The 27,800-nt window shown below is 35.4% G+C and overlaps 1 protein-coding gene across 50 annotated transcripts in view; it reads right to left on the reverse strand.

Moving 5' to 3' along the window:
- RIMS2 (regulating synaptic membrane exocytosis 2) overlaps positions 1 to 27,800 on the reverse strand; it is a 503,677-nt gene that overhangs the window by 315,651 nt on the left and 160,226 nt on the right. For 5 of the 50 annotated variants that reach the window (XM_087748009.1, XM_087747998.1, XM_087748031.1 and 2 more), the window contains exon 1: positions 26,602 to 27,145. The exons of the other annotated variants lie outside the window; for them this stretch is intronic. In XM_087748009.1, the coding sequence (XP_087604135.1) occupies positions 26,602 to 26,723 (122 nt within the window). In that variant the 5' untranslated portion in view covers positions 26,724 to 27,145. Of the gene's footprint in view, positions 1 to 26,601; positions 27,146 to 27,800 lie in introns of those variants that run through there. 50 annotated transcript variants of the gene reach the window in all.

Genomic DNA, 27,800 nt, shown 5'->3' on the forward strand with positions numbered 1-27,800 from the left:
GTGTTGCAATAGTAGCCTGTGCATGCCAAAACATTAATTGGACTAAGAAAATTATTAAAAAAATGGGAGGACACAGCTATCAGAGACAATCCAGCCATAACAATTCCTCAAGAAGTCCCTGAACTTCTATTTCTTGGCACCTAAGTTATTCTACACTTTCACTTCTGTTCATATTCCTCCCTAAACCTCTGTTGCTCATCACTGTCAGAGACAGGACACTGAGGTACTCGAATGTCTGACCTGTATGGCCTCGCTTACATCATGAAAAAGTCAATAGGGTGAGAAAAGAAAATGCAAAGGCAGTGCTTCAACAGGCACAAGGAACCAGACTTTTACATTACCATTATACATCATAGTCTATACCATTAGAATAGGTGCACAGTTATAAGTGGCAACTATATAGCCAGAACAGTTGGTCTATTTTCTCTAAATAATATGTTTGCTTTCCAGTGGGATACCTAGTAAATCTTTTTGCCACTAAAGTAGCAGATGGTGAGTTCTGTGTAGTTGACCATGCTTTACCCTCCATTAACTGATGGGTTCATTGTTTCTTATGAAAATTCATGCCAGCTGAATATTACTTAGATGATCTACACATTACGCAGAAAAAAGGAATCTCACCTCTCTCATTTAAAAAGCAAATACATGTTTTTTTATAAGGTAAGTTTCTAGTCCTTTCAGTTACAGAGATAAGATAGAAAACCTGAATCCTAAAGATTCTGAAATGTAAATCTATAACATCCATTCTTAGGAAGAGGAAAAAAAAAACCCAACAACTATGATTTTACAACAAAACTGAACTGAATCTTTGAAGTACAGTTTTGGTTTGTCTTACTCCTAAAAGTTGGCTGCACAAGTGTTGTTTTATGAAGTTAATAGTGCATAGCAGAAATTAAACACAGAAATGTGCAGCCCAGAACCATTCATGTTCATCAGATGAATTTGAGAGTTTCCAGCCATATGGAATCAAACACAATAACAGAAACGTGAAAATTTAATATTAAAAACTGGAATCTTGCTTAAACACAAAAATTTCTGCCGCAAACTATGTGGTCCTTGACAGAAACTGTTAGAGGAGGCAAGGGAGGTGTTTCTAAATCAAACGCAGGATACATGCAGCGGCCAATCACAGCATGACTGTAGTAAAATACAAAGGTGTGATATAGTGAAAAAGGCAATTGTGATTCTAGGACTAATCAAAAACTTACTTTCAGCAACAGAAAGAAGTATTGGTATCATTGTAGGAGGCACTGTAAGACTCCGTTTAGACTACCTTGTACGCTTTTGGTCATTTATCTTCAAAAAAAAGTAAATCACATAGAAGACCTACTGCAATGACTAGGAAAATGGAAAATTTCGCTAATAAGTGATACTAAAATAGTTTGGCTTATCTAGCTATGCAAAATGAAAGTCAAGAGGGAATATTATGATGATGTATGTAATTAGGGACAAACATGGAGAGAAAATAAAAGCTTAAGCTACAGCATGACGCTGTAACAAGGTGAGATAGATACAAATCAATCATGAATAAACTAAGACTAAAAACTGAAAACTTATCTAATCATCTATGAAGTACTTTTCTGGGATTGAATTCCAAATGGTAGCAGAGGCATGAAACCTACATTGTTTTACCACAGAAACAGTAATTTTAAACAAGGTATCATCTGACTATGATCTAGAAGTATAAGCTTGAGATATGAGCACATAGAAGTCTGTTGAACTACCACACATAAGGAAATGTTGAAAAACAAGGCTTGGATCCTGCTTGTCCCACCATCTTATTTAACAAGTCCTGTGCTTTGTGACTTTCAGTGCTCACATGTACATTCTTGTTTTTCCAGAAGCATGATTTGATTTTAGGTTTGCTAGACTTTAGTTTTCACTGATGTGTGAGAATTTGGCTCTATCTAGCAACAGATTTTTGGGAGGAGGACAAGCATGCTCCAGATGGTATGAAAAAAATCTCAGCTGTCTTATTGTTGCATCTTCCTTACCCTTTCATGGATAGACTAATTGATGCAATTGAGGTCAAGAATGAATTTTACCTATGTCAGATTGTCAGGGACTTATTTTTTGTCTTTCTCTGGAGTATAAAGTATGATCTATTTTTTAAGGTCATTTGGCATTCTTATCTACAGGTGTTAATCCTTTTGCAAAAATATAAGATACTGGTAAAGCTCTTGGTCATTCCATCCCTTTTCCTGAAATCTCATACTATAGGTCTCATTTTTTTAAATGTAAAAAGAAAAGAAAAAAAACCCAAAACAAACAAACAAAACACCCACAGTGCTTTGTAGTAGGCAGCGTTTTGTAGACCTCTCAAAAGTAGCTACTTCCATCCTTAACTGCAATGTAAGGGATTGGACTCAATTCTAGTACCTTTCACCCTATGCTCTATTTGAGGATATATGATCTCCTTTGAGAACCTTTATACATTTCTGAAAGTAAGACGTTAATTAGCAGAACCCAGCCAAGAAGAGCCAAAAGATTCTCATCTGAACAAAGACCACAACATAGCTTTCCCCAAATCAGAAATAAGACATTAAGTCAGAGTAAGCATATTTAGTAAATGGATGAATTCAGCTACAAAGAACTGTTCTATAGACTGCAACATTGAATGTGCCTCAAATAAATGTGACCGTAGCCCTGTTTGGCTGAGCTCTTTATACACTAAGAATTTATGTGTTCTGGTAAGTTTTATTACATGATCTTATTCATTTAGAAAACCTTAAATGGAATCACCTTTGCATTTTTCCCCATAGGGTACAAACATTACATTTTAGTTTTTAAACGGCTTTGTTCTCTCTCTCTCAAAAAGGATTCTTTTTCACATTAAAGGCATGCAAAGGCTGGTGGGTTGTTGCTTTGTTGGTTTTTTTCCTAAGTAGGCAGGAGCCTAAAGGAAATGGACAGAAAGAAAAACAGGCTGTTTGACTTGAAAGTGTGCAAATACTAGGGAAGTAAGCAAGAAAGTGACCTAAGGGACACTTCATCTATATGTCCTGTAGTGAGTAGTAAACCACCAGGAACTTCAATCTTGCAAAATATCTGCCAGATATTATTATGGCTATAAGAAGGCAGCTTTAAGTAATAATTGTGCAAAGGAATAAAGTTTTGGAGATTCAAATGCTGCATACAGTTCCATTTTAATCCACCCAGTTTAATTTCAAAGAAGGGGCTGTTTTCTCACTAGTAGAAAAGTATAGGTAGGGTCTTTTGAAAGTCTTTAAACTGTCAGACAAGGTTATCCAAGACGTCAATGAAGAAAACTGCCCAAGAACGTAACCGTATCTTGCTCGCTCAAATGGAATAAACTACAGGACATATTTGTTTTAATGCTTCCCAGCCCAAACAGCAAGAAAAACAAATACATCCATAGAGAGAACTATAAATATCCAAGAGATAGATACGGTCTTTGATGATCTCTGTTGATAGAATGTAATGAAAACTTAAAAAAAAAGAATCTGCAAGAAATAGATACACTACTGGATGCCATACTGCCTTCTGAAGCCAAGATACAAGACATAATTATTGCCTGATGGGCTTCTGCTACTGGTAATGACACATATCAGAATTAATGACACTGCCGCACAACACCTTTGCAGGTTATAGATGATTTCAGAATGCTAAGAACTAATGACTGTTCTTGAGGACATTATTGATCACATTTTGGAAGCGAAGTTTTGTCTAGGTGTGGACTTATAGAACATAAATGCACCATCTCTAAAAATACTCATTTCTTCATAAAATTCATGTCACTAAATGGGAGTCAGATAATTCACTTTACTAAATGAGTTCCCTTTAGTTCCTTTACCTACCTTCTGTTCACCGAAGAACTTTCAGTGAAATTATCTCAAATGTTTTTAAATTAATGTTTTAACACATGAAAACAAGAGAGAGACTACAAGCTTGCTATAAGTTCCCAGACATCCATGAGCATCACCTAGCATGCACATACTTTGTGTCATGTGACAGGGGATCGATCAGCTGTACCACTTCCAGATTATGGTTGTTGAGCTTCAGACTAGCTACAAAGCACCTAGTAACCCTAGCTAAGTAAATGACAAATGCATTAAGACTCATCTACAGGGTAACAAAAGAAAAGCTTTTTCATAATGAGGAGACATTAGTATAAGCATATATGCCACACATACTGGAAGTCTCAGGCTATCAATGCCAAAATGTTCCCAGAATTTTTTTGACTGCTGTCAATAGTAAAAAAAAAAAATATTTCATCAACACAAGACAATCTTTACAGACATCATCCTGAGAGAACAAGGAACCAGTCGCATAACTAAAACTTAGTAACATTCTAGGTGCAAATGATCACAATTACTTTGTATTTGTTACACGATTCACAGTCAAGTCCAAGCCTGTAATACACATACACTGGGCTTTAAAGTAATCTGTGCCCCAAAGCTGAAAACAAATCCAAATCAGGATCCAGATCAAATGAGGGAATAAAATATGTGAACTGAAAAGTGGAAATTCTGATCGAGTAGTCTTCAGAACATTTTAGCAGCTATCCTTTACTTCAGCAGTAAGTTAAAGGAGTTAACACAAATATAAAAAGCAGAAAACAGAGGAAGCTGAGAATAATTAACATGAGGCTAGAATTTAAAAGAAATCTAGGAATGGAAGCAAAAATATATAAGGAAAATCCCGTGTCAGATGAGATGAGAACAAAAAATGAATGAAGCATTTCTGCAAGTATATTAAGAGCACAGGAATTCTAACAATTATATGAGTCTGTTATGAAATGGAAAATTTTCAGCTGACAGACAGAAATTCTCAGTAAATGTTGCTCTCCTGTGGTTTGGAAGGAAGCTGGAAGATATATTGATACTAGGTGGTGATGGTCATAAATATTTCCCATTCCACCAGTAGCTAAGGAAATCTCTAATTTTAGCAATGATTGGTTTACATTTTTAAATGACACAGAGTTTATAAGTTTGTACCAGTAGCTTCAAAAGGGCTACACAAAGAGAAAGGTGATGTGTTAACAGTGATTTTCAAGATCCTGAAGCAACGGCGGTGTTGTGCTAATAGTTATTTATGTGGATGAAAAGCTGGACATGAGCCAACAATGTACACTCGCAGCCCAGAAAGCCAACCATACCCCGGGCTGCATCAAAAGAAGCGTGGTCAGGTTGAGGGAGGTGATTCTGCCCCTCTACTCTGCTCTGGTGAGACCCCACCTGGAGTACCTCATCCAGCTCTGGGGTCCTCAGCACAGGAAGGACATGGACCTGTTGGAGTGAGTCCAGAGGAGGGCCACAAAAATGATCAGAGGGATGGAACACCTCTGCTATGAGGAAAGGCTGAGAGAGTTGGGGCTGTTCAGCCTGGAGAAGAGAAAGCTCCGGGAAGACCTTATTGCACCTTATTCAGTACTTAAAGGGGGCTTATAAGAAAGATGGGAACAGACTTTTTAGCAGGGCCTGTAGCGATAGGACAAGGGGTAATGGTTTTAAAGTAAAAGAGGGTAGATTCAGGCTGGATATAAGGAAGAAATTTTTTACAATGAGGGTCTGAAAGACTGGAACAGGTTGCCCAGAGAGGTGGGAGATGCCCCATCCCTGGAAACATTCAAGGTGAGGTGGGACGAGGCTCTGAGCAACCTGATCTAGTTGAAGATGTCCCTGCTTATTGCAGGGGGGTTGGACTACATGACCTTTAAAGGTCCTTTCCAAGTCAAACTATTCTATGATTCTATGATTTGCACATTGATATTTAAATATTTCTAAGTAAGCATGAACTTGTCAGGATGACACTGACTGAGTGACTGAAGGAAGCGGATAACTTCAAAAATCATGTTGCAGCACAACTAAATGTAAATCTTAACAGCTAGGAAAAAACAGGTAAGCCATAGCATTAGGAGTGGTCGCTTCAATTTTCAAGACAGAATCTGAACAAAGGAGCTAATATAATCCTTGAACATATAAATAAGGAACTGAGGAAATTTAATTTATTACAGAAGTTGTATTACCTCCGTTATTGCTATAAAGTTATATTGCAACTGCCTCCGAAGATCATGTTCGGGTCTAATGATTGAACTCCAGGAAGTACCGATAGGTATGGTTCAATCCCTGGGAACACGTCACTTAACAAAGACTCGATTAATACGGTTTATTTAGCTTATCAAATGGGAAATAAATTTCCTAATAGGTACCTTCTTGATTTAGGAAAAAGAATAACAAGATCTAATGCATGGAAATGGAAACTAAATGATGAGGTGTGCTCATTATGCATCAACAACAAAGCTCTTAGAATTTGAATGATTTTGAAAGATTACAATGGATTGTAATGAAAACTGTTGATAGAAATATGAGTATTTTCTGAACAACATATATTAGTTAAGCCATGAGTCCATTTAGTCATGGTATTTATCAGATGAATTAATAAGCATACAGATATATTGATGAGAATCATTATAAGTATTTTTATGAGGACCACAGAAAACAGCTACCTGTAGCTGGAGTGGTGAATCAGCAATACCCACCATCTGGCTAAGCTTCTTAAAATGCACAGAAATCATGTCCACCCTCCACTCATTTGGACTGCTAAAACTGAACATAAGGCATGCAATACATACAAAACATACAGGAGTACATATTTAAGTAATTAACTAGATTTAAAATTATATTCTCAGGTAAGATAGCTAAGCCTTTAAGGATTGTTTTAAAATAAAAATAACGCTAACATCAATATTACTTGAAATGCCTGCTATGGAAAATTTGGTTGAATTAAAATATCTCTTCTTGATTGACTGCAGACACAAAATGCATTACTAATGGATGTCAAAAGAAAAGCAAAATTTTCTGAAACTCAGTAATCTGGTTCATTGGGAAAGAAGAACATAATACAAAACAAATGCCTAAGGAAAAAAATTAAATAGCTTCATTGTGTATAAAATTTTATTATCAAGATGAATGGTTAAAATTAATTCAGAAAGCTTGCTTCAAAAGTGAAATAATGTTCACTTGCTTGTGCCCAATTGATATTGCTGGTTTTCATGTTATTGTTGATAAATACATATCAGTTCTATATAGATAAAACAATAAAATTGGAAGACTATTATGTTCACAAGAACTAAACATAAAGACGGTTTCAAGTGGGAATATCTGGGGGAAAAAAGAGATCTATCAAATGACTCTGATGCCTGATATATTCACAGCTTTGACCTGCTTTGTGTCCATAGGCAGAACACATTACTTCTGTGCTCGTTTCCACTCTCTTCCTATATAACATAATTTTATCTCCACCTGGACACTCACTTCCTTACTTATACTACAACCTTTCTTACCTCGCTTTGTCTCAAATCTTTGAGGATATGCTTTCTTTATAGATTTTATCCTCCACTTGGCCTTCATAAATTAATTATAAATGAAATTAAATTCTAAATTCATAAAGTTCATAAATTAAATTCTAAAGGAATTATGCTTATCAACCCATATGGTCTCCCAGATTACAAAGACCAAAAGATTTCTTACATCAAGACCATAAATTGCATTTGAGTTGAAAAATTAACTTCTGAAAAACATTCAGTTGTGATTTAGAGTCTTTTGATGTAAAGTCCCCCAATTCTAGAACAAAACTTCTACCGGTTTCTAGTCTGAGATGTTGCTTTCCTTTCAGCTAATGGGTTTTGTTGCATCTAAGAAAACTCTTCAGGGAGCAGGCACTTATCAACAATTATCAAGTAAACATTTCACCTTCTTTAAATATACTGCATCTTTAACTTCTTAAACTTTAAAGCAGGCTTTCCAGACTTTGAAGGTCCCTTGTAGAGCTTTCTTAAGCTCATCCCAGGAATGAAAAATCCCTTTGGAAGACCCGAACCTAAAATTGGATACAGTTAATGATCTTACTAATGTTTTTCACACTTATCTCCCACATGGGCAAATCTGGTTATACTTGATTTATGTTCACACCTCTCTGAAAGACATAATTTTGTCTGAATTAAAGACTAAGTCATAAAACACAATCTTACAGTCAACAAAAAAAAAAGGTACTGACTTGTCAAGCCGTTAGGAATTCATCCATTTGAAACTCTTACTCTTCCTTTATTACTTTTCTACCCAACTAATTGTCCTACAATTTTATCTCTATCATGAGTCAACTTTGGGATTGCAACACTCACATGAGAAGTTCATGAAATGTTAGCAGTCCATTCAGTTTTTCAGATACTCATGTTCTGCTCCAAACTATACTCCACCTCCAGTCCTGCTTGAGCCTTCTCAGTTCTTTCTCTTTTCTCACATATAAGAGTTAATCACAATAACCATAATAACATAACACAATAACCGTAATAATGATTATAAGTCACACGCTGCTGAGATGGTGACAGATTTTTTGCCCTTCCCTCATGATATCCACAGACAGGGTTCTTCCTAAGCTAAAGCCGCAGGGAAGAGCCTCTGGATTCTTCCCTGCCTCTTCCACCCTCTTTCATTAACCCATCCTTTCCCATCCACCAGGTTGACTATACTGTTCTGAGGCCAGCTGGACACCATTTAACCACTTCCCACAGCATACTGTGGTGGAAGATCTACCTTATTATTCTCTTCCACAACTTGTAAGCAATTATTTCTGTCAGGGTTTGATCACCTCAAGCTACAGTACTATACAAGACTACAATAAATACAGCAGTGCTCTGCAAGCTTATACAATAATAATCTATTTATGTATTAAGTAATTCATAATTAATAATCTATTTATGGATTACAAAGTAATAGCAAAATAAGCAAAATTTTTCACTTTACTTATGTTTACAATTAAATCTTCATAGTGAGGTTTAGACAAAATGTCAAGATATAGTTTCTTTCTAACTTAGAAATTAAACTCCTAATAGTGAAAGTAGAGGACATATATATTTTTTTAAGTAAAAGGAAAAGTTGAGTGATATGTCTTTGTTGTTGCCAATGCTTACCTTGTCACCTGTAACCTATGGACAAATGGCTAACAAATACGTAACTGATAATAACAGCATGTACTCTTGTGCTACTTCTGGCATACAGAAATCTCAAAGATTACTGCATCAAAACCCAAAATTATGTTTGATTACAGTCTGAAAATGCATTTCAGATACACAATTTCCTTAAATGAAAGTATTTGAATCAGTCCTGCCTCTCTCATACTGCCTCTGACAACAAACCCTGCTTTTCATGTTTTCAAGACCAAGCTCGTGCTATGGGATGTCAAAGCACTCTGACCAATATTCCTTCTTCCACCCCACCATCCCCCCAGCCTTGGCTGCTAACCCACTAAGCAGAGGAAAGCAGAAGCAAGATAACTCTGTATTTTTCAGTATCTCTTGCCAGAGCCTTAACTTACCACACTACCATCTAGAGCTGAAAACCAGGAAAAAAGCTGCTGATAACAGAGGAACTATTAGTATTGTAGATTAAAGTCTAACAGGTATCTTTAAACTTCCCTGGTAACATCACTAACTGTGAGAATGCCTAGAAGGAGACTCCACTGGTAGTTTAGGATTCCTTTGAGCTCCTTTGAATAGCAGAGAGGGAGCAAGAGTGAACAGAACAAATTGCCCTCAAGTTATGACTGTGATCTGTTGACATTTTTAAGATACAACACTCAGCCCATTTGCTCAAAAAGCTGGACAATACTTATCTCTGTACTGTATAATAATCTTGTTTTCCATTTCTTCCTTCAATCTCTCCATCAGTAGAGACCTGGAATGTTTTGTATTATTGTATCTGTCCACGAAAAAATATCTACAACATGTTGCTTAATGTGCTTACCAAGTAAATTTTATGCAGTACATTTCAACAGGTAAGAAGAAGTTTAACTACAGTTATTGAGATCTCAGCATTTCATGTAAAAGCCAGGGAGTATAAAAACCAAGGTATCAATGCAAAACGAAATAACGGATAAATTATTTATTATATATACTTTCAATTAATCTATAAAGACGCCTTTATTTTCTCCAATTTTATAGTGTCTTTCTACAGCATACTGCTTTTAATACTTACAAAATTTTGTAGTAATACTCTTTAAATTTTGTAAGCTTTAATTTTTAAACATTTACAGGAAATGGACTGAAACTGAAATGTGTCTTTGTTTCTTACACTAAGAGGTAATGAATATATTAAAAAAAGTGCTGCTGCCAGATTTTATTACATATGTGCATAAATAAATATCCATAACACATATAAAAGAAAAATAGGTGTAACTGTTTGTCCCACCTTGTAATCAACAATATCTTAAAATCAGAAAATAGGAGCTGGCTACGCTAGTGGTGCAGAGTCAAAGATGAGAAGGAAAGATAATCTTGCTCCCTTACAAGAACCTAGGTATGGGGTTCTTGTATGACATGGGGTTCTTGTATGACAATTGCCTTGTATGTAGTTCATGAAGTAGGAAACAAAATACTAAGTTAATCATTAACAGTTCTTACACAGCAAATGAGAAGATTTAGGAATCTGAGAATTTGTCTCACTACTTGTAAGCAGTATATGTGATACCTAAGTCAACAAATAAATGGCCCTCCTCCAAGTTCCCAGCCCTGGTGAAGCAGGCCATCCATGTCACCAGCAAAGAAAATCCTTTGGGGATTTGGGTATTTTTGGGATATACTCTTGCTCCCTCATCTCCTGCTTTCACTCACTCAATTGCATCACTGAGTGAAGCATCCGCCACCTCCTGGGTACCTCCAGGGAGTAGTGGCCACTACCTGGTGTGCTCTGCTTGGTGTCTTTGTGATCCAATCTTGAACCTTTGACCCTCACAATACTCCCCTTTTTTCCTATGCGTCTTTCACTTTAGTCACCTTGTCGGAGGTCCTTACACTTTCTCTAACAGGAGGACAAAAGATCCCAGGCCGCAGCTGTGTATTCTCATAACTGAGCTGTGTTTCTGAGTGAGCATGTCCACAGTCAGTCTGTCTTGTGCTGGCCTCAGGGCTCTCTGCTTGTCCTGTGTGCCTCTGAGCACACCTACTGCATCACAGAGTGCCTCACTTGGCAATCCTGTACAGTACTACATGGTAGTCAGGTGACAAGATGTTCAGCTCCACAAAACTGGTAGGACCTTCTCAGAACTGCAAGCATGCTGCAGTATGTAAATTTAGTCATAAAAATGAGTGTGACCATGATCTATTAGCTACATAGGTACTTATCTACAGATTTCTATGAACTGTTTAATTTACAAGATGCACACAGATTTATATTTCAAAATCTAAGCCAAATAAAAAAAAGACTAATTCTTCTTCTTGTTTAGGACAGTCATAAATTTGTGTTAATTATTAAATGTACTTTAAAATGTGTGTGTGTGTGTACACTGAAAAATATCCTTGATGGATTTTTACAATTATTTATAGTCTAACATTGCATGTCTGGATGACTGAACAGAAAACTTATCTAGAACCAGTCAGGCTGACAGTGCAGTTGGATGTGTGTCCTGAAGCATTTGGCGGAGTATGTTTTTTACTTGAATGAATTAATTGTGATTGTCTCTGTACAGTATTTCAGAGCTATTCAATTAAATTTTATGTGTCTTCTACTTTACAAAAAAAAAAAACAAACTATAAAACAAGAAAGTTCTGGAGACTGCAGCACAAGAAACAAAGTTAGAACAGAAACAAAGAGCTAATGATAAATCTAATTTTAATTTTAAACATTTATATTAAATTTTTCTCCTGTGGCTATTCTTTAAACACAATCAAAATCAATGTAACCATCTTATTAGACAAATAAGTATCTGACAAGCATTGCTTATTACTTTTAATGAATTAGTATTATTATTTTTCTTTTGGCGCACAGAGCCTAAATTAATATTCTGGAAAGTGTGGCTATGTTTTGTGCTGATTCTTTTTCAGTTCAGCGGTTTGGCTGCAACAGCTGCTGTTGACAGTCATAAGGGAAGAAAAGGTAGGCAGCAGTGTAGTTATCATTAGACTAACATGAATGTAGAACAGATTTAAATGAAATTTGTATACATTGAAATACATTATTTTAAAATGTACCCTCTTTGGGAGTATGATGATTTTTTATGAGTCTGCAATATTTTCTGAGAAATTTTCTGTAAGATGATATCTGAAATTTTCTCTTTACTCTAGAAATCACATTATCTTTGTAAAGTGCAGGAACTTGAATGGTGTTATACTTAAATTAAACAGTCAAGGCACTTGAAAAAATAAATCTGAGAGCAGTATAATGATAATTAGTGTAGTTGGAAATAAACTGCCTTTATGGCAAATGATACAGAGCTTATTTTTGGCAAATCACATTAAATTGTGCTTTCAGTGAATTGTCCCAATGACAAATTTATCTTCTGAAAAGTTCCACTGCTGTCAAAGCATACAAGGAAAAACAAATATTGCTGTGGGCTTGGACCCCCACTTAAAAAAGGGTTCAAAGGTTTTTTTGTATTTCAATAAATTTATTTGATTAGCCTCAATCAAAGTTCAGTTTTCACAGACTCAGGCTGTGGTAATTTGAATTTCGTTAATCTTATACTACTTGTTTAATTTAATTTTTACATTAAAAAAATTTGTGTTAATTCTCTGAGGAGGACTGCTCCTACTATCAACAACCATAGTAGCTAGATGAAAGAATAAGACTTTTTTTTACATAGACACTTCATCTCAACTACTAAGGGAAAGAAAAGGATAGCATTTCTCTATCACGCTATTTGAGAAATTATTTCTTTTCTATATATAAATCTTCTTAATCTAGATAGAAGGAACTGCCTTTGCCTAAGGAAAAATAAATAATTAATGCTATAAACAAATACTTATTCTTTAGCAACTTCTGTTTTCTTTAGAAGTCATATCATCATTAAATATTTCCACACATTATACTGCCAAAATAACCACACAAATCACTGTAACAAGGATACACTGACCTCGTTTAGACAACTGATTCAAAATCTGGGTGCATCTAATAGTCATATTCATATGAGGTAATTAATATTTGCCTCACACTCCTTTTCTCAGAATACTCTGAGTTTCGTTATAATTACCATCAACTGGTTAATTACCTTCAGCATGTAAAATGTTAGGCATGCAACGTGAGCCAGGGGCATTAAGGTGGGATCTAGGCAGCAAGGAAATTTTCAGGGAATAGCAGTAATTATAGCCTTTGCACTCGCATCTCTCTGTAAATGCTAGCTCCCCAAAAAGACGAAGCTACTCCTACCTCGCCTTGTCTGGTCAGCAATACACTTAAATTAATGTAGCTGCCTAAAACATGTCAGCTGGTTTCTTCCCTAAAATATCTATGTCTCTCCACTGATTTCACAGGAAGCCTATGGTGCTTTGATCAGTATCTGAAGTTAGGCGAGACAGAGCTGGGCAAAGGTCCCATTTCCTTCTGCAGCCTAAAAAGTTCTTGGTGCCTGACACCAGCCTCTTAAGCTCAGTGTTAGCTTTTGAGATAGTCCTTCTAGATTTTGAACGTTTAATACCAGCTCAATGTCATGTGTTTGTAAATATGCCGTCTGACTCAAAAAGTTTATATAACTGAAAACTATTTTAGCAATGCAAAGGGTAAAACCTTACTTCTGAAAACTTAGAAACTGCAGATAAGTGCAGCAAGCATTAAAAATGCCTTCAGAATCTACACATTCTGTCCCTGGGGTTTTTTGCTATTTCTTTGTATAGATACTTGACTCCTGAATTAAGTCTTGTAAAGAAAGACTAAATATAGAATTGGAATTTAAGCAAACACAACTTCTGATTATGTCTTAACTACAAACTTCTCACGTGATCAGGTGACAATTACCTCTTTGGAGAAAAGGCTGTTAGCTTGGTGCTAGGTCAAATTAATTTTTAACTTTGTGGGAAGAAGCACATATTTTATCTGTGATATTACTCTTTAAAGAATCTTCCAAGCAAATAATTTACTCTATAAAAACTTGTGTAAAAGGTAACATACAAACACAGTCCAAACATTTTTTCTGAAAGCAAGGCCTTTCTTGTCAAAGGGATAATTTAGATAAAGGATAAGTAAAATTAATTAATTTCACTTTCAGTTCTTTGACTTGCCTTGCATTGGACTGAAAGACAGTAGAATTAGAACTGATTCTAATTAGTAGAATTAGAAGTGATGCTGGCATGATGCAGAAAACAACAGAGATAGTAGTAGCAGTATTTGCTCTGTTAATAATGCTGTTTAGTCCATGTGTTTTAATTAGGCATTCATGTACTGTACACAATAAATCCTACTTAATCTTAATGATAAACTTCAGAGATAATACTGAAATCTCAGCTGTTAGTATATTATATTGTATTGCCAGACAGTAAAAATAATCAAAAATGCCTTCCTTTTCTAACTTCACCTGAAAAGAAATGGCAGAAACAAAATACAGCTAGAGATGGAAAACACTTATTAGATCATCTGGTTTGTTTCCATGACAATGAAGGATCTTTCCCCACAGTACATTTTCTAGAGTTTTCTCAGTCTAATTTCAGAAGTTTTTCTTTTTTTAAGGCTTATACCATTTCCTATGTGATTCATTCTATAACATGGTAGATTAAGAAATTTGCATGGGCATTCAGTCAAAACCTTCTATTGATTACATCACACTTCAGGATTTTTTTTAAAGTTTCCTAAATAAATCTCTTTCATTTTTGCTGTTCAAGTAATTAATACATAAATATGCTTATATGTGTTTAGGACAGCATGCTCCACCTTCTATTTAACAGTTAGAAATACTACTCAGAACCTAAGATGGTGTTCAAAACTTTTTAATTAGGTGATAACCCATCAGTCATGGTCAGCCCCAACAGGCACCTGTGGGCTTTGTGTGGAAAACATTAAATTTCCATTCTACAAATGATATTTATCTGAAGTTCACTGCTATTTTTTGAAAGTCTGTATTATCTAGCTTTCCTGAGAGAATGCTAGGAATACCTGAGATTTTTGTTTTCCTTCATACAAGCAACAAAATTAAATTTTCTGCTTCAAAGGAAAAAAAAATGGCATTTAACATTAACTGTGGAACCATAATTAATCTATGATAATACATGGATACCTGTATAAATGTAGTATCATTCCTGGTTAAGTATTCAGACTGCCTTATTTATTATACATGATTACATACCACAAATAAAATGCAGCAGCCCTGCAGCAGAAAGTGCAGCTAATCAGCACAAAGTATATCATAGACAGAAAATATAATCAGGCGAAATGGAGGCTATGCTTTCACTGCAGAGTTAATACAGACTTCTGCTGTGATATTGACAGTATCCTTCCTCACAGCTGCTCTCATAAACCTCTTCTTCCAGTTCAGTAATGCTTCTAAATTGGACTGCCTGACATGTTTTGAGTACGGGCAAAATCCGGGTGTATGGTCTATATCCAAAGGTCCCTATTAGGACTGTATTTGCAATCAGTATGAAGTGCATTAAAATTAATCATTGTAGCATGTTCTTATATTTTTTCAGTGTATCCAGTTCAGTCATTGTTAAAGCACATTCTAAAAATACACTGCATAGAAGTGATTAAGTAAAAAACCTGTCAAAATAATAGAAAATAACATTTTCTTTCTAGATCTGCTCAGTAAGTAGACTAATCCAATACAGTGCTGATAAAAATCTGAAGTTAATATATTGGCTTGAGAACATGTTACCTTCTCTTGGTTTTGATTATATAACTTAAAGTAGAGCATTCTCTTCTGGAAAATAAAAAAAGCCACCAATGGCCGTTAGGGCAAAATGGTTTGAAAAACTGAAAAAAAACTTAAGTTATTTGTTTTTAGCTAGTGATATGAGCAGGGAAAAATGTTGAACTTTGAAAGAAGTGCTTTTGTTATACAGCAGAATGAGTTTCATCCCCATATAAAGTACCTAGGAAAGAAATGAAAGTTCCTGAAAAGTGTTATTTAGGTACATGGAGATAATGAAATATTCCACTCTATTGCCATAGTTTAAATTTTGCATTACATGAGGGATGTATGACACATGATTTAATGAGGATATTCTATTATTTTGCAGCATTTTATTGTCAGGGGAAAGAACTGAAACAGGAGAAGGAAAACATACGGGTAGGCAAGAGACAGAAATAATACACGGCAACTCAATGAATAGGTCTATATGATAAACTTCATCTCCTGTCTTATCTCCACACTGTTGCACTCCCTAGATTTCAGTGTACTTTTTCCACACATTTTCATGGCAATTTCAATGAGCTAACATTATTTTCTGGACAAAAAACCATATCACATCACTAACACATCACTCCAAATTTGAAATTGTTATAACGAAACTCCCAGAATTCAAGTAAAGCTGATGTATTGCCAAAGATCTATGAAATATATTTGTCTTTCTTCTTTTTAGTTAGCTCATCTCACTTCAGCTGATGAAGCAGTAGATTTAAGATTAGTTCTCAATCTGACCTAAAGTGTTGTTTCAATACCCACTTGCTCCAATAAAGGTGAATATATGCAACAGACTTTTTTCTATATGACACAAGAACATTTCAGATATCACCCATATGTGATCAAAATGAAATACTGAATCATGTACCTCACATAACTTCAGTAGAAAAGTGATTACTGAGACAGCATTTAGATACCAGCCATTATTCAAAAGGTTTCTCAACTAAAGGTAAGTACGAAATGTTCAAATCTCTCAGCTGTGTTTATTTCTATATTTAGCCATGAACTCTAAAACACAGACTTATTCATAGTGGATTACACCAACAGACCAGAATCCAGTAAAGATCCCTTCGTATTAGCTGCATGGAAGTACTGCAACAATGAAATCCACAAAAATGCAGATCTGCAGGTTTTTCCCCAGTTTACCATCAGGAGGCCACACAATACCCCCTGCAGAATTAATGATTTTTTTCTGTGCTTAACAGGAGAACAAGGTATTTCTGTACACTAGTGCAATCTTGTGAGCATAGTCTCTGAGTATCTTGTACAGTTACCCAATTTTTTAGTGTCTCCATTACACTTGGCAAATATTATCAAACATGCTTACTGCACAACATCCTCATAGTTGTTAAGAATTTCTTTGCAAGTACAAATACATTTGCTTTATTTGTATATGAATACAGAATTGAGAAATTATGTTGAATTCTTAAATTAATGAAAAAACTTCTGAAAGACCTATCACAAGACAAAAAAATCACTGGATTGAGGACACATCAGCTGTGTAGCTGACAGCGTGTAAGGAAATAATGTAGTTAGTAAAATGATGCGATTTGCAGCTGGTATGATGGAGGGCATCCTTGATGCAAGTGAAGGGTATGGCACAAAATCCTTGTGCATCTCTAAGATATTTAAGTTCCTCTGCCACAAGGCCTAAAATCTAAAGATGAACCTAAATTCCCAGAAAACAGAATGCAAATTTAATTTGATCTTTCACTTGCGTATACTTATAAACCCAGGATCAGTAAGACCTTTGCAAATATTTATAAATTAAACTTCAGAGACTCCCATGAAGTATTAAATATGAAATATATCCCAGAAAACTCCAGCAGTGAAGTTTACATGACTTTCCTGGCACTACAAAGGAGATTTTGACAGTGGCAGGTGTAGAATTCAGATCCCTGCACCCCCCAGTTCTTTGGCTGAAGAACATAATAACTTCTTCTCATGCTTTATTCTAAAATAAGTGATTTGAATTACTGTTACAGGTACTCCTTATACACCATGATTATGCTGTGTCCTACAAATGAGCATACTTTAATGTTAAAGATCCATGCTAAGCACAAGCAAGTTTCTGTGCACATAAATTGTTTGAATTGCTGTGTTTTAAAAAACATAATGCTTGTTACATTTTAAAATCTTTCCTGTCCTCCTTGACACTTTTCCAAAACTTCCAAAAGTATGGCAGTTAGATGAAGCAGGTTCTATCGGAAAAGTTCTTGAAAACAGGGCACTTTTAGAAGCTTTTACCGCAGGTTATTTGAATAATGATCACAGTCACTGTGATACAGAAGAGCTATAAAATTTGGGTCTTCTCTAAAAACCACATTTTTCTTGTAATTTTATAGCAGAACAATGGCACCATTAGCAGTGAAAAATGGAAGTTCTCAAGTGAATGAAATGCTGACTACCCCTGGGGTCCTAACATCCACGCAAAATGCACTTGCTCTGAGCGCAATCTGAAAACACAGAAGCAACAACATAAAAAATAATACTATGAAAATCAAGAAATGTAAAGAGAAAAATTGGTACATAGAAGAGGAGGGGGTAAGAGGGGAGGAGATATTTTATGCTTGCTGTTTCGGTCTCTTCTCCCAAGTAACAAGCGAAAGGACAAGAGGAAATGGCCTCAAGCTGCACCAGGGCAGGTTTAGGTTGGATATTGGGAAAAATTTCTTCACCGAAAGGGTAGTCAGGCCCTGGAACAGGCTGCCCAGGGAAGTGGTTGAGTCCCCACCCCGGGAGATATTTAAAAGACGGGTAGGACATGGATTAGCAGTGGACTTGGCAGTGCTAGGTTAATGGTTGGACTTGATGATCTTAAAGGTCTTTTCCAACCTATTCTATTCTATTCCATGATACTATGGTTCTATTCTTAAGTCACTTTAAAAATAATATTTTGAATGTGTTATATGGAAAAAATTACTAAAATTTGCAACAAATATTCTCATTTATTATTCTACTACTTATTTAATACTGAAGTGAGTTATTTTTTACTTACAAACATAGGTACATAATACACGCCAAAAGGCCCCATCTTTGGTGCATAATAGTTTAACCACATACAAACCTCCTTGTTTTAGAGTATTTCTCTGTGACTTTAGGTATTACTTTATAGGTTAAAAACGATAAATATTTTAAAGCAATTATCATAATTGCATTTCATTGCTTGCCAACTCAATTTTGTGCACAAGTAAAGGTTATTGTTCCTATTATAATATATGTGGCTATTACTATCTAAGAGACATGGACTAAAAACTAATTTATTGAAAATATTGATGAAGTTTCATGATAAAAAATTATCTTGAATACCCGAAGATAGGAATTTGGAAGTATATCTTAATAAGAAAGATAATTCAAAAGTTGCAGGGAGGATAAAGTGTATTAATCAAGATAAATTTCAGTCTTATAAATAAAGACACAATGTAAATTCACTCTGACTTCTGTAAGATAAATCCAACCCAATTCTTAATCTGAAACCAATAAAAGTTATGTTTCAGCAATTCAGCCTGTAATCCCTGTCATAGAAATTTGGGACAAGATTCTCCAATACACAATATTTTTATTTCATTTCTCATTCTCATCATTATTTCTTGTCAGGTTAAGGAAAAAAAAAAAAAAAAAAAGAAACCAAAAATCAGCTACCAGAAAGCTGCCTTTGCCTCCCTATTGCAAAGCACATGCTGAAGGGAAGCCAAGGACTTGAAATACTTCCAACTTCTGCTCCAAACACCTTTTATCTCAGGGTAAAGCTAAAATGATACTGTTACCTCCAATACTCATCTTTGATTTCACAGTTTTTCAGGGGCCAATATTATATTTTTTATTTCTTTTCTCAGAACCTTCTAAATGACCTGAGGCCCAGATACCAATCTTTCTTGAACTGTTTTGAAACATAGTGTTTTCTATGAGTAAACCTTCATTCTACCTTTATAGTGCAAAATCAAGGGGCTATTCCTGAGAAATCTAAAGGCACGCTAGGTCCATAGTTAGCAGCTGGTAGGACAGCCCTGTCTCACCTGAAAGAAAAGAAGCAGTGCAGCTGCTACACTGTTGTCTTCCATCCTCCCCAGTTTAACCAGACCTACACAGACAAACTTCCCAATTTTATTTGTGCTATTCTGTCCACCTGTAAGTTGTGACAGTAGAGGTTTAAATAGGTTTGGTTTCCCTTCTAATTCTCTTCCTACCCAGAATCACACTATGCCAAAAAGCTGAAAAAGAGAAAAAAACACATCAAGAAATGGCAGGGCCCACACCAACAGATGTGGTCTTCCTCTGTTCCACTGCTTCAGCGAGTCAGTAATGGCGGCAGGAACAGCTGGCAAAACTTCTCTATCAGGGAACGCAAAGATGTATCTTATTTCTGATAAGGAAAGTTTTGCTTTTCGAAGCTCCATGTTTCTACATTGCATTACAATTACTATTACTGACCTGGTAAATGAATAGTGCGATTAGTAAGCACATTGCGCCATAAATGTGCATGCGATTTAACTTACTGACCCAAGAGGAAAAGAACTAGAAGGATAAAGAAAGGAGTGAAAACATGATGAGGGACTACATGAGTGCTGTTAACCATTTTTTTACATACGCAGTACTGAGCAAAGCAGGACTGGTGAAGACTCTCACCAGGAGTTTCTGACCAGTTTGGTGGGAAAACTGAAATATTTATGAATATGCACCTGACCAGCTACAGCAAATGGTCTGGCGTATTGACTTTGCCTCATACCAATATACCAAACTCTAAACTGAGGCAGTATGGAGCAGATTCACATAGCATTCATGACAGTTTTACCAGAACAATAGCACCCTGAAGAAGGATAAAATAGATAGCTGGGGCTAGTTACTGTTTCAGTCATCACAGCACAATCTACCCCCAAATGTATCTATTACCTAATCAAGGGTCATGATTAGCAACTTTGATTTCTGGATGTCCATGTTGGAATGTGCAGTTTTCATAAACTACTGGGCTCTTGTCATTGAACAAATCTCTTTAAAATGTTTCAAGTTGAGTACACAAAGTCACTAGCCATTTTGTAATATCATGGCCTCTGTCTTTTCTTCTTCCAGAAAAAGAAGATAATACTTCACATCTTATGTGGATGTTCTGAGGAATGACAGGAATTATCTGAGTTATTCAAGAATGGAAAGAGATTCTTTTTATATATTCTGATCAAAAACGTTGTACTTGGTAACTCAAATATAGCTTAGATTTCTGTTGCTCTCACCCAGGTGAGGAAAAAAAATCAAGTTTTAAGGCATGTTCAATCATTTCAAAATTTAGGATGATTTACATTTGTCAATTTAACATACTATCTGAATGGAGATAAATTATCCACCTCTGACCCATCCTCTTTTTTCTTCCTGGTGGGAGGTTAAGATCATATGCCAGCTAGGATTTTATTACCATCATCAGATAACAGCAGCTGATGCACAATGAGAATAGAGAGAAACCTGTTATGGCTGCAAATATCCACAGCTCTGTGAGATTCATGGAGGAAGCATATGTCACCTTATTAAATCTGTAGCAACTGAGGTGGAAGTAACAGAAGGTATCTCTCTCCAGAGCTGGAGGAGATGGGAAGAGAAATGGTTCTGTGAGGAAATCTCTTACTTTTCTCTCTCTGAAAATATCTGTAACAGGATGTTACAGGGATGGTTTTTCCTAGAAATAGGGATTTAAAAAACAAACCCAAATCCCAACAGCTGCCAAGACAGGATGGAATACGGAATTTCTTTCCAGAAAGAAATAGCTTTGGGGCAAGTTAGTACGTTCAGTTGCTTCCTCCAAGGGAAATAGAAAGATGAGAAGGAGATTAAAAAACTCATGCTACTTGTCTCACTTTCTCCCAAAGTAGCAAATCAAGGGGCAGAGGATGGATGGTGTTAGATATATGTACTCAGAGCTCAAAGAGGACATAGAGTGCTCTGTGAGAGGGACGCATGCCAAAGGTGCAAAAAAGACCAAACATGGTCTCTAAATTCATCATTGAGCTCCCTCATGCCTGCTGTCTGCCAGTGCTTTTGTGTCAGTTTGGGGTTATTTCTGTAGTCAAAAAAAAATGGATTTTTTTCAAATTACTTACAGAAAGAAGAGGAAGTAAAAAGGTTTCTTTCCTCTCCTTGTTTCAAGAGTTGTCTCTCATGGAATACTAGGAAGTATAGCTGTAAGAGTCTCTCTCTGCCTTTTATATGCAACTTGCTGTCCCAGCCAGTCTTCCCCTTGTGCTTACAGAAGTGTATACATATATGCGCATAGGGATTCATCTGAATATGGCTCATGGTTCTAATTTTAGGAAGAAAAAAAGATCATTTGACATGGATAACCTCTCTGAAGTAATACAGACATCTGGGGCTGGTGTTAGCTTAGTTTTGGAATTCTGATTGTGTCTGTTGCAAGACACAAACAGTTAAGAACTGAGGGGGAAATAGCTTTGCCATGCCTTTAACTCATTAAGGAAAAAATATATAGAAGGAATATAAATAAAAGTTCTGGATTTTTTTTCAACATTGCATGGTTTTTCAATTGAGAAAGCACATCAGCTGCAAATTTCAGGAAATTATTTAAAACAGGATTATATGAATCTAGTATGGAGGTAAAAAGGGAGCAGATGTGAAAATCAGAGTCAGAAAAAAACCCTCAAATCTATTCTACAGAAATATCTTTAAAAAATTGTTTCCCAACAAGGAATATAAAATTATCTTTTTCCTTCAATGTCAAAGTAATCATTAATTGCACCATGACAAATAACAATTGTCAATGCCAGTAATTCTTGACATCATGTGATGACTTCATTATAAAACGGAGCATTAGTAAATAGCTCATAGGTATAATTAGGAAACAAACCAAAAAATTAAATAATGAAAATAAACAATATTTTTCTGCTAAAATTATATTTTCTGTATAAATATCTGGTTTCATGAACAGGCTAATACACTACGTATTTTAGTAACCTTTTGAAAATTAATGTATTTATGTAAAATATGTTTACCCAGGGACTGAAAAAGTGCAAACTCTTAAGAATCGTTAAAAATATTGGGATTTAATTTAATGAAAGAAAATACAGTTTACTTTTTTAAACTAAGTGTGGCTAATTTCAAAACACAGACCATTCCTAAACCTTTGCTGTACCTAGCATTTGTGAACAACCTTTGTACGATTTTGGGGCCGAATATATTAGTTATCTTATGCCCCTGTGTGGCCAACCTAGACAACAAATTCACTTTCACATAGCTGTAACAAGGAAATAATGTGTTGTGGGAGAAACCACATTTAGGTAAATCTGCTGCTTTCCATTCTCAGAGAAAAGATGTTAATATATACTGCAATGGTAAAATTGGACTGATACTGTTCTGTACAGTTTGTATCAGTTTTAGTCACAAAGGATACTTGCCATTATGCAGTGATGTGTTAATCTGAATATTGCCCAAAGCAACTGTGACTTCGCAAAGCATGCTGCTACAAATAGAGCATCTGACAGCACAGTATTTGTACACTAAACTCTAAGTGAAGAATGGCAATCGGAAAATCCAGCTTATCTGATAACTAAAGGTTTTTAAAGACATTTAAAAACTTTATTTCATTGTCTTTAGTCATTTGAATGAAAAGCATGTCACTGAAAGTCATCAGAAAATTTTTAGACTTCAAAAAACTGAAGCTCCTTTAGATGCCGCTTTAGAATTCAGATGCAATGTAAGCACTTAGCAAGTTTTCGGAAAAGGTCTCCTGATTCCTTTTCCTATACTTTCTTTTCCCAGACACATGAAGACTTTATTCCACAAATCAGCTATTTGCCAAATGCTAAGAATGCAAAACCACTCTTGTGACTTCCTGACATGAGGTAATTCTAATCATTTTTCAATAGAAAGTAACCTATTACACAGGAAATAGCATTACAGCCCTCAACGTAGGTGAAACACAATTTTGAAGTAAAGTCATAGCTCTTACTGCTTCAACTGGCTGGAATTGGTAATGTCAGATAGAGACGTGCAGGACCAGGAGGAAGGCCCAGTAAACCAGCTATGTCTTTTACACTCACAATAGCATCTTACAGGAAAGTGTTGCCGTTTAGCTGGCAAAAGGGAACTAAACTGCAATATTCCTCCAACAGAAGCTGTTAGCAGAGGATAAATAAACCAATTTAAATGGCAAAATCAATCTAAATCACGAGGAGTTTGATATCATGTGGGTCCTCTCACATCAGCTACTGAAATGCAAAAAATGTGCAAATAAAAACCCAACTCATGTCAGGTTTCTATGTGAAATTATAAAAACCAGTTTAATATATATTCCTGCCAATGTCTCGTATACTATCACAAAACAAAGACCAATATAACTGACCTTCCTGCAACAAAATCACAGCATATCTAAACTTTCAGAACTGAAGAACTCCAAGAACAGATCATGTGAAAATTAATAGGAATGTATTTTCAGTTACAGTTATATGCATACTACCTAGTTCCCTATGACTTTCTGGTTTATAGTCCATTATCTACCATACTGTTAGTATGCATTAACCTGTTTTCTTCACATTATTACTTTGTGTAACCAGCAGTTAATCATTCTGTGCTTAATGTCAGCTGTTATCTTTCTGGACTCTGACTTTTACTTTTTAGATGTAAAAGCAGAAAGAAAAAACTTAAAAAGAAAAAAGATCATCTCTTTTTAGTCTGACAAAATATTTAACTTAAAAGTCCAAAGAGACAGACCACATTATACCTCATCAAAGCAGAGTGTTTTACTTGCTAGAGGTATTTTTGCTTTTCTTACCACAGTTCTGAAACATTAACTCTTAATGCATAAACAATTAGTTTTTAGCAAGTGTATTACATTAATTGTGCAAAGCTTTAAGTGAAAAATCTACCTAAAATACACACTACGTTGATTTAATTAGAAAAAAGAAAATAGAATTTTTTTAATCAGTGAGACAACAAAAAGGACTAGCCTCCAAAACAAATGTCAGCAAGATTTTTCTACTGTCTATTCAATAGATTACTTCTTCAAAGCTCTTTTATCAAGATCAAATTTAAAATACTGATACTTATTCAGAAGATAGAATCTTTTTATTCAATAACCTTAAACAACTTTCAGCTAACTTTAACTTCAGAAGGCACAGAAAGCATGACTTAGTCTCTCATGATTACTGCTGCATATTGTTGAAAAATCGCACAATGTTTTCTTGAGGCCAAAAGCATTGGTACCTAGAAAAACACAACATTGCTCCTTATAAATACAGAAATATTCTCTTCGTAAATAAGACAGCCCATACTAGGTAAGAGGCTGGGTTTGCTAACAGTCCTTTCTTGTTTGCCAGTCTTCTAGAACAAATATAATTCTAAATCTCAGGCACAGCAAGTGCAATAAAATAATCCTCTGATGTCTTTTGATTTGAAACCGGTACCGTACGCAGCTTTTGCCAGAGACTTAGAAGCAAAATACACCCCTAAAAGCACCATGCACATGCATCCATGGAAAAATTAACAAAAAGCATGCACCCTGATTTGCAAAAAGCATGCACTTTGATCTGCAAAAACAGATCCAGAGAAGCAGGACTTGGTTTGTAGCTGATTAGAACCGTTGCTAAGGGCTTTGTTGGTTGCTGCAGGCCTGAAACTATGCACTTGGAAATATGCACTGTTTTACAATCACATAATACATAAATTATTGCTCCATTTTGTAGAGCTTCAAAGATTTCACAGCACACCAAAGATGTAAGAAAAATCTCATTGTCCACAGATTGCATATATATCTAAAGAAAATCTTAATTCACCAAAGTGATTATGATTACTAAAGCTACCTCCATAATTTTACATGCCTAATTAGAAATTCATAACCAAGATATCAAAACTTGAAAACAGTAACATTAAATAAATATTAAAATATTTGTAAAGGAAACACCAGCAGTAAGGGAGAGAATCCTTACAACAATATTCTGGGAAATAAAATTATATGAGTTTTCTGAAGTCTTAAGTGCAAATATCACTGTATTTAAGAAATAATATCCCATTTAAAAGGGATTTCTCCCACTGATACAGAGAAGAAGATTAAAATGCTGGATATAGTCTCTGCAATATTACTTCCACCCTTTTTCCAGAATGTTTCCATCAGTGCACTATCTTTATAAAAAACTACAGGATTCGTTTTCCCCCTGATCTGCATGCATGCTTTTTTAGATAAAATTCTTAATCATTTTTACTTTCACATTTAATAGCTGTATGAAAAAGTTCTAAACATCAGTACTATAGCACGCTTACTGAATAATGCCACAAAAATGAGTCATTATTAATTCAGTTTACCCCCCCAAAGAAATCCTAAGAAACCAGTTTAATAACCATTTCACACCAATAAACAACTTCTCCCTATCGTTTCTAATTCCCACAAAACAATAGCTATTCATAAAAGGATAGCCTACAGAGCTGACTGACCTGCTGCAAAGCATCCACTGATGAGCTATAATTTGGTCAGTTAAAAAGATTATTGAAAAGCATTGCACACAGAATCTAAGTCTTCTAAAAATAAGAAACTGCTTTCTGCCTATTTTGCAAATGGTATGCAGGACTACTAATTTACATCTTCCAACAAATTATGTATGGTTAAACAGACACATTTCTGAGCATTTAATCCTTTCAGTGCCACATCCACACAGAGATCATTTTCTCAGTCAAATTTGTTTATGAATATTTAATATGCTTTAAGGATTACAGCTAATAATGCTAGCTTCTAATGGTAGCTAATGTATTTGAAAGATACATAACCATCTTAAATATTTTATTCTGCCTTTGCTGGCTTTACTTCTGCAGATTGAGTTCTCATTTAAATCCTTACATAAAACATAAAAACACCAACAGAAGAGACTCACTGCTACCATAGAAATATTAATACCTAAGAGTGCGATTATAAAAGTACACCACTGAAAAACATGCAAATAGATTAATATCAGCATAAGCACAGAAATGGTAAGGCAAAAATGTTTTTCTACTCACCTAGTGTTGTTCAGCGTTTGTCCAAAAAGATCATTTTGTAAAATATTTGGAGGGGATGAGAAAACCCCATGAAAATGAGATAAAACAGAATTGCAGACCTGGCGCAGTGTCTCAAATTGCATTTTCTCTCTTTCCTTCCCTTCTATTTTTCCTCACCACCTGTCTTAAAAGTCATCTGTTTTGCACACACCGTCAAATGCAAACATGCCAATCAAGTTCCATATTTCTCCTGGTCTCTGTAAAAACTGTGCCTAAATGAGCAGGGGCTGATAGTTAATTGTACAGTCATTATTCTTCTAATTCAGTCGTAGAAGATTTAGTACCCGTGCGGCTTTCTCCTGACTGTAGCAAGAATTCTAAACAGCAGTAAGCTTTTTGGGCATTCCCAGCTGAAGTGTGAAGCTGAGCTGCTTTCATGTACTCTACTCATATTTCTCTAAGCCTATTAAAAACACACAGTGAATAGACGCTGTCGTCAGGAGTTTCAGCACATCTGGCTGCCAGCAACAAAATCTCAGAAGTAAAAAAAATGAGGACAAGGCATCCTCACACTGTTACTACTGTCTAAGAGGAGGAGGAGGATTTCTGCATCTTCCCCTCCTCCTTCCCTCCCCTGTAAAAATGACTAACATCGAGGACTGTGTATGTAGGGCTTTTTTTTTTTTTTAATGTAAAGGCAGCTCTACAGAACAGAAAGACCACTCTAAAAACATTCTTCATATAATAAACAACATGTAGCACTGATACTGTAACAATAGACCTTTTGTCTCATATCTGAAAAGCTATACCATACCTTACATGAGATAACAGGTTTTTCATTGCAAATGTTTAAATGTAACATCAATTCATGGCTGAAACAAACAGTACACATTCTATACATAACTGTTCTGTTAGGTCCTGTACATACAGCATCAAGGCAATGATGTATCATGCAAACTTGAAAAATCATTAAAAGCAATGACTGCATTATATATGTACTAATTTCAAAATAAGAAGTCTTCAGCTTCTTTTAAAAGTTTATTGCACAGAATCAGCCATAATGGAACAAAGCAAAATCAGTCACTTCTTTGGGTCCTCCATACCTGCCTGCTTCCAGGAAAACCCACTGTCTTAAGGAACCTACATCTCCATAGGAAGTCAAAGAGCAAGAAGCAGAATCACTCATCTAATGGAACACAGTGAGATTCTGCAGCATAATA

Source organism: Nipponia nippon, unplaced genomic scaffold (assembly GCF_047370975.1).
Source record: "Nipponia nippon isolate SJK-2023a ecotype South Korea unplaced genomic scaffold, ASM4737097v1 scaffold_1, whole genome shotgun sequence".
Classification (NCBI taxonomy): Eukaryota; Metazoa; Chordata; class Aves; order Pelecaniformes; family Threskiornithidae; genus Nipponia; species Nipponia nippon.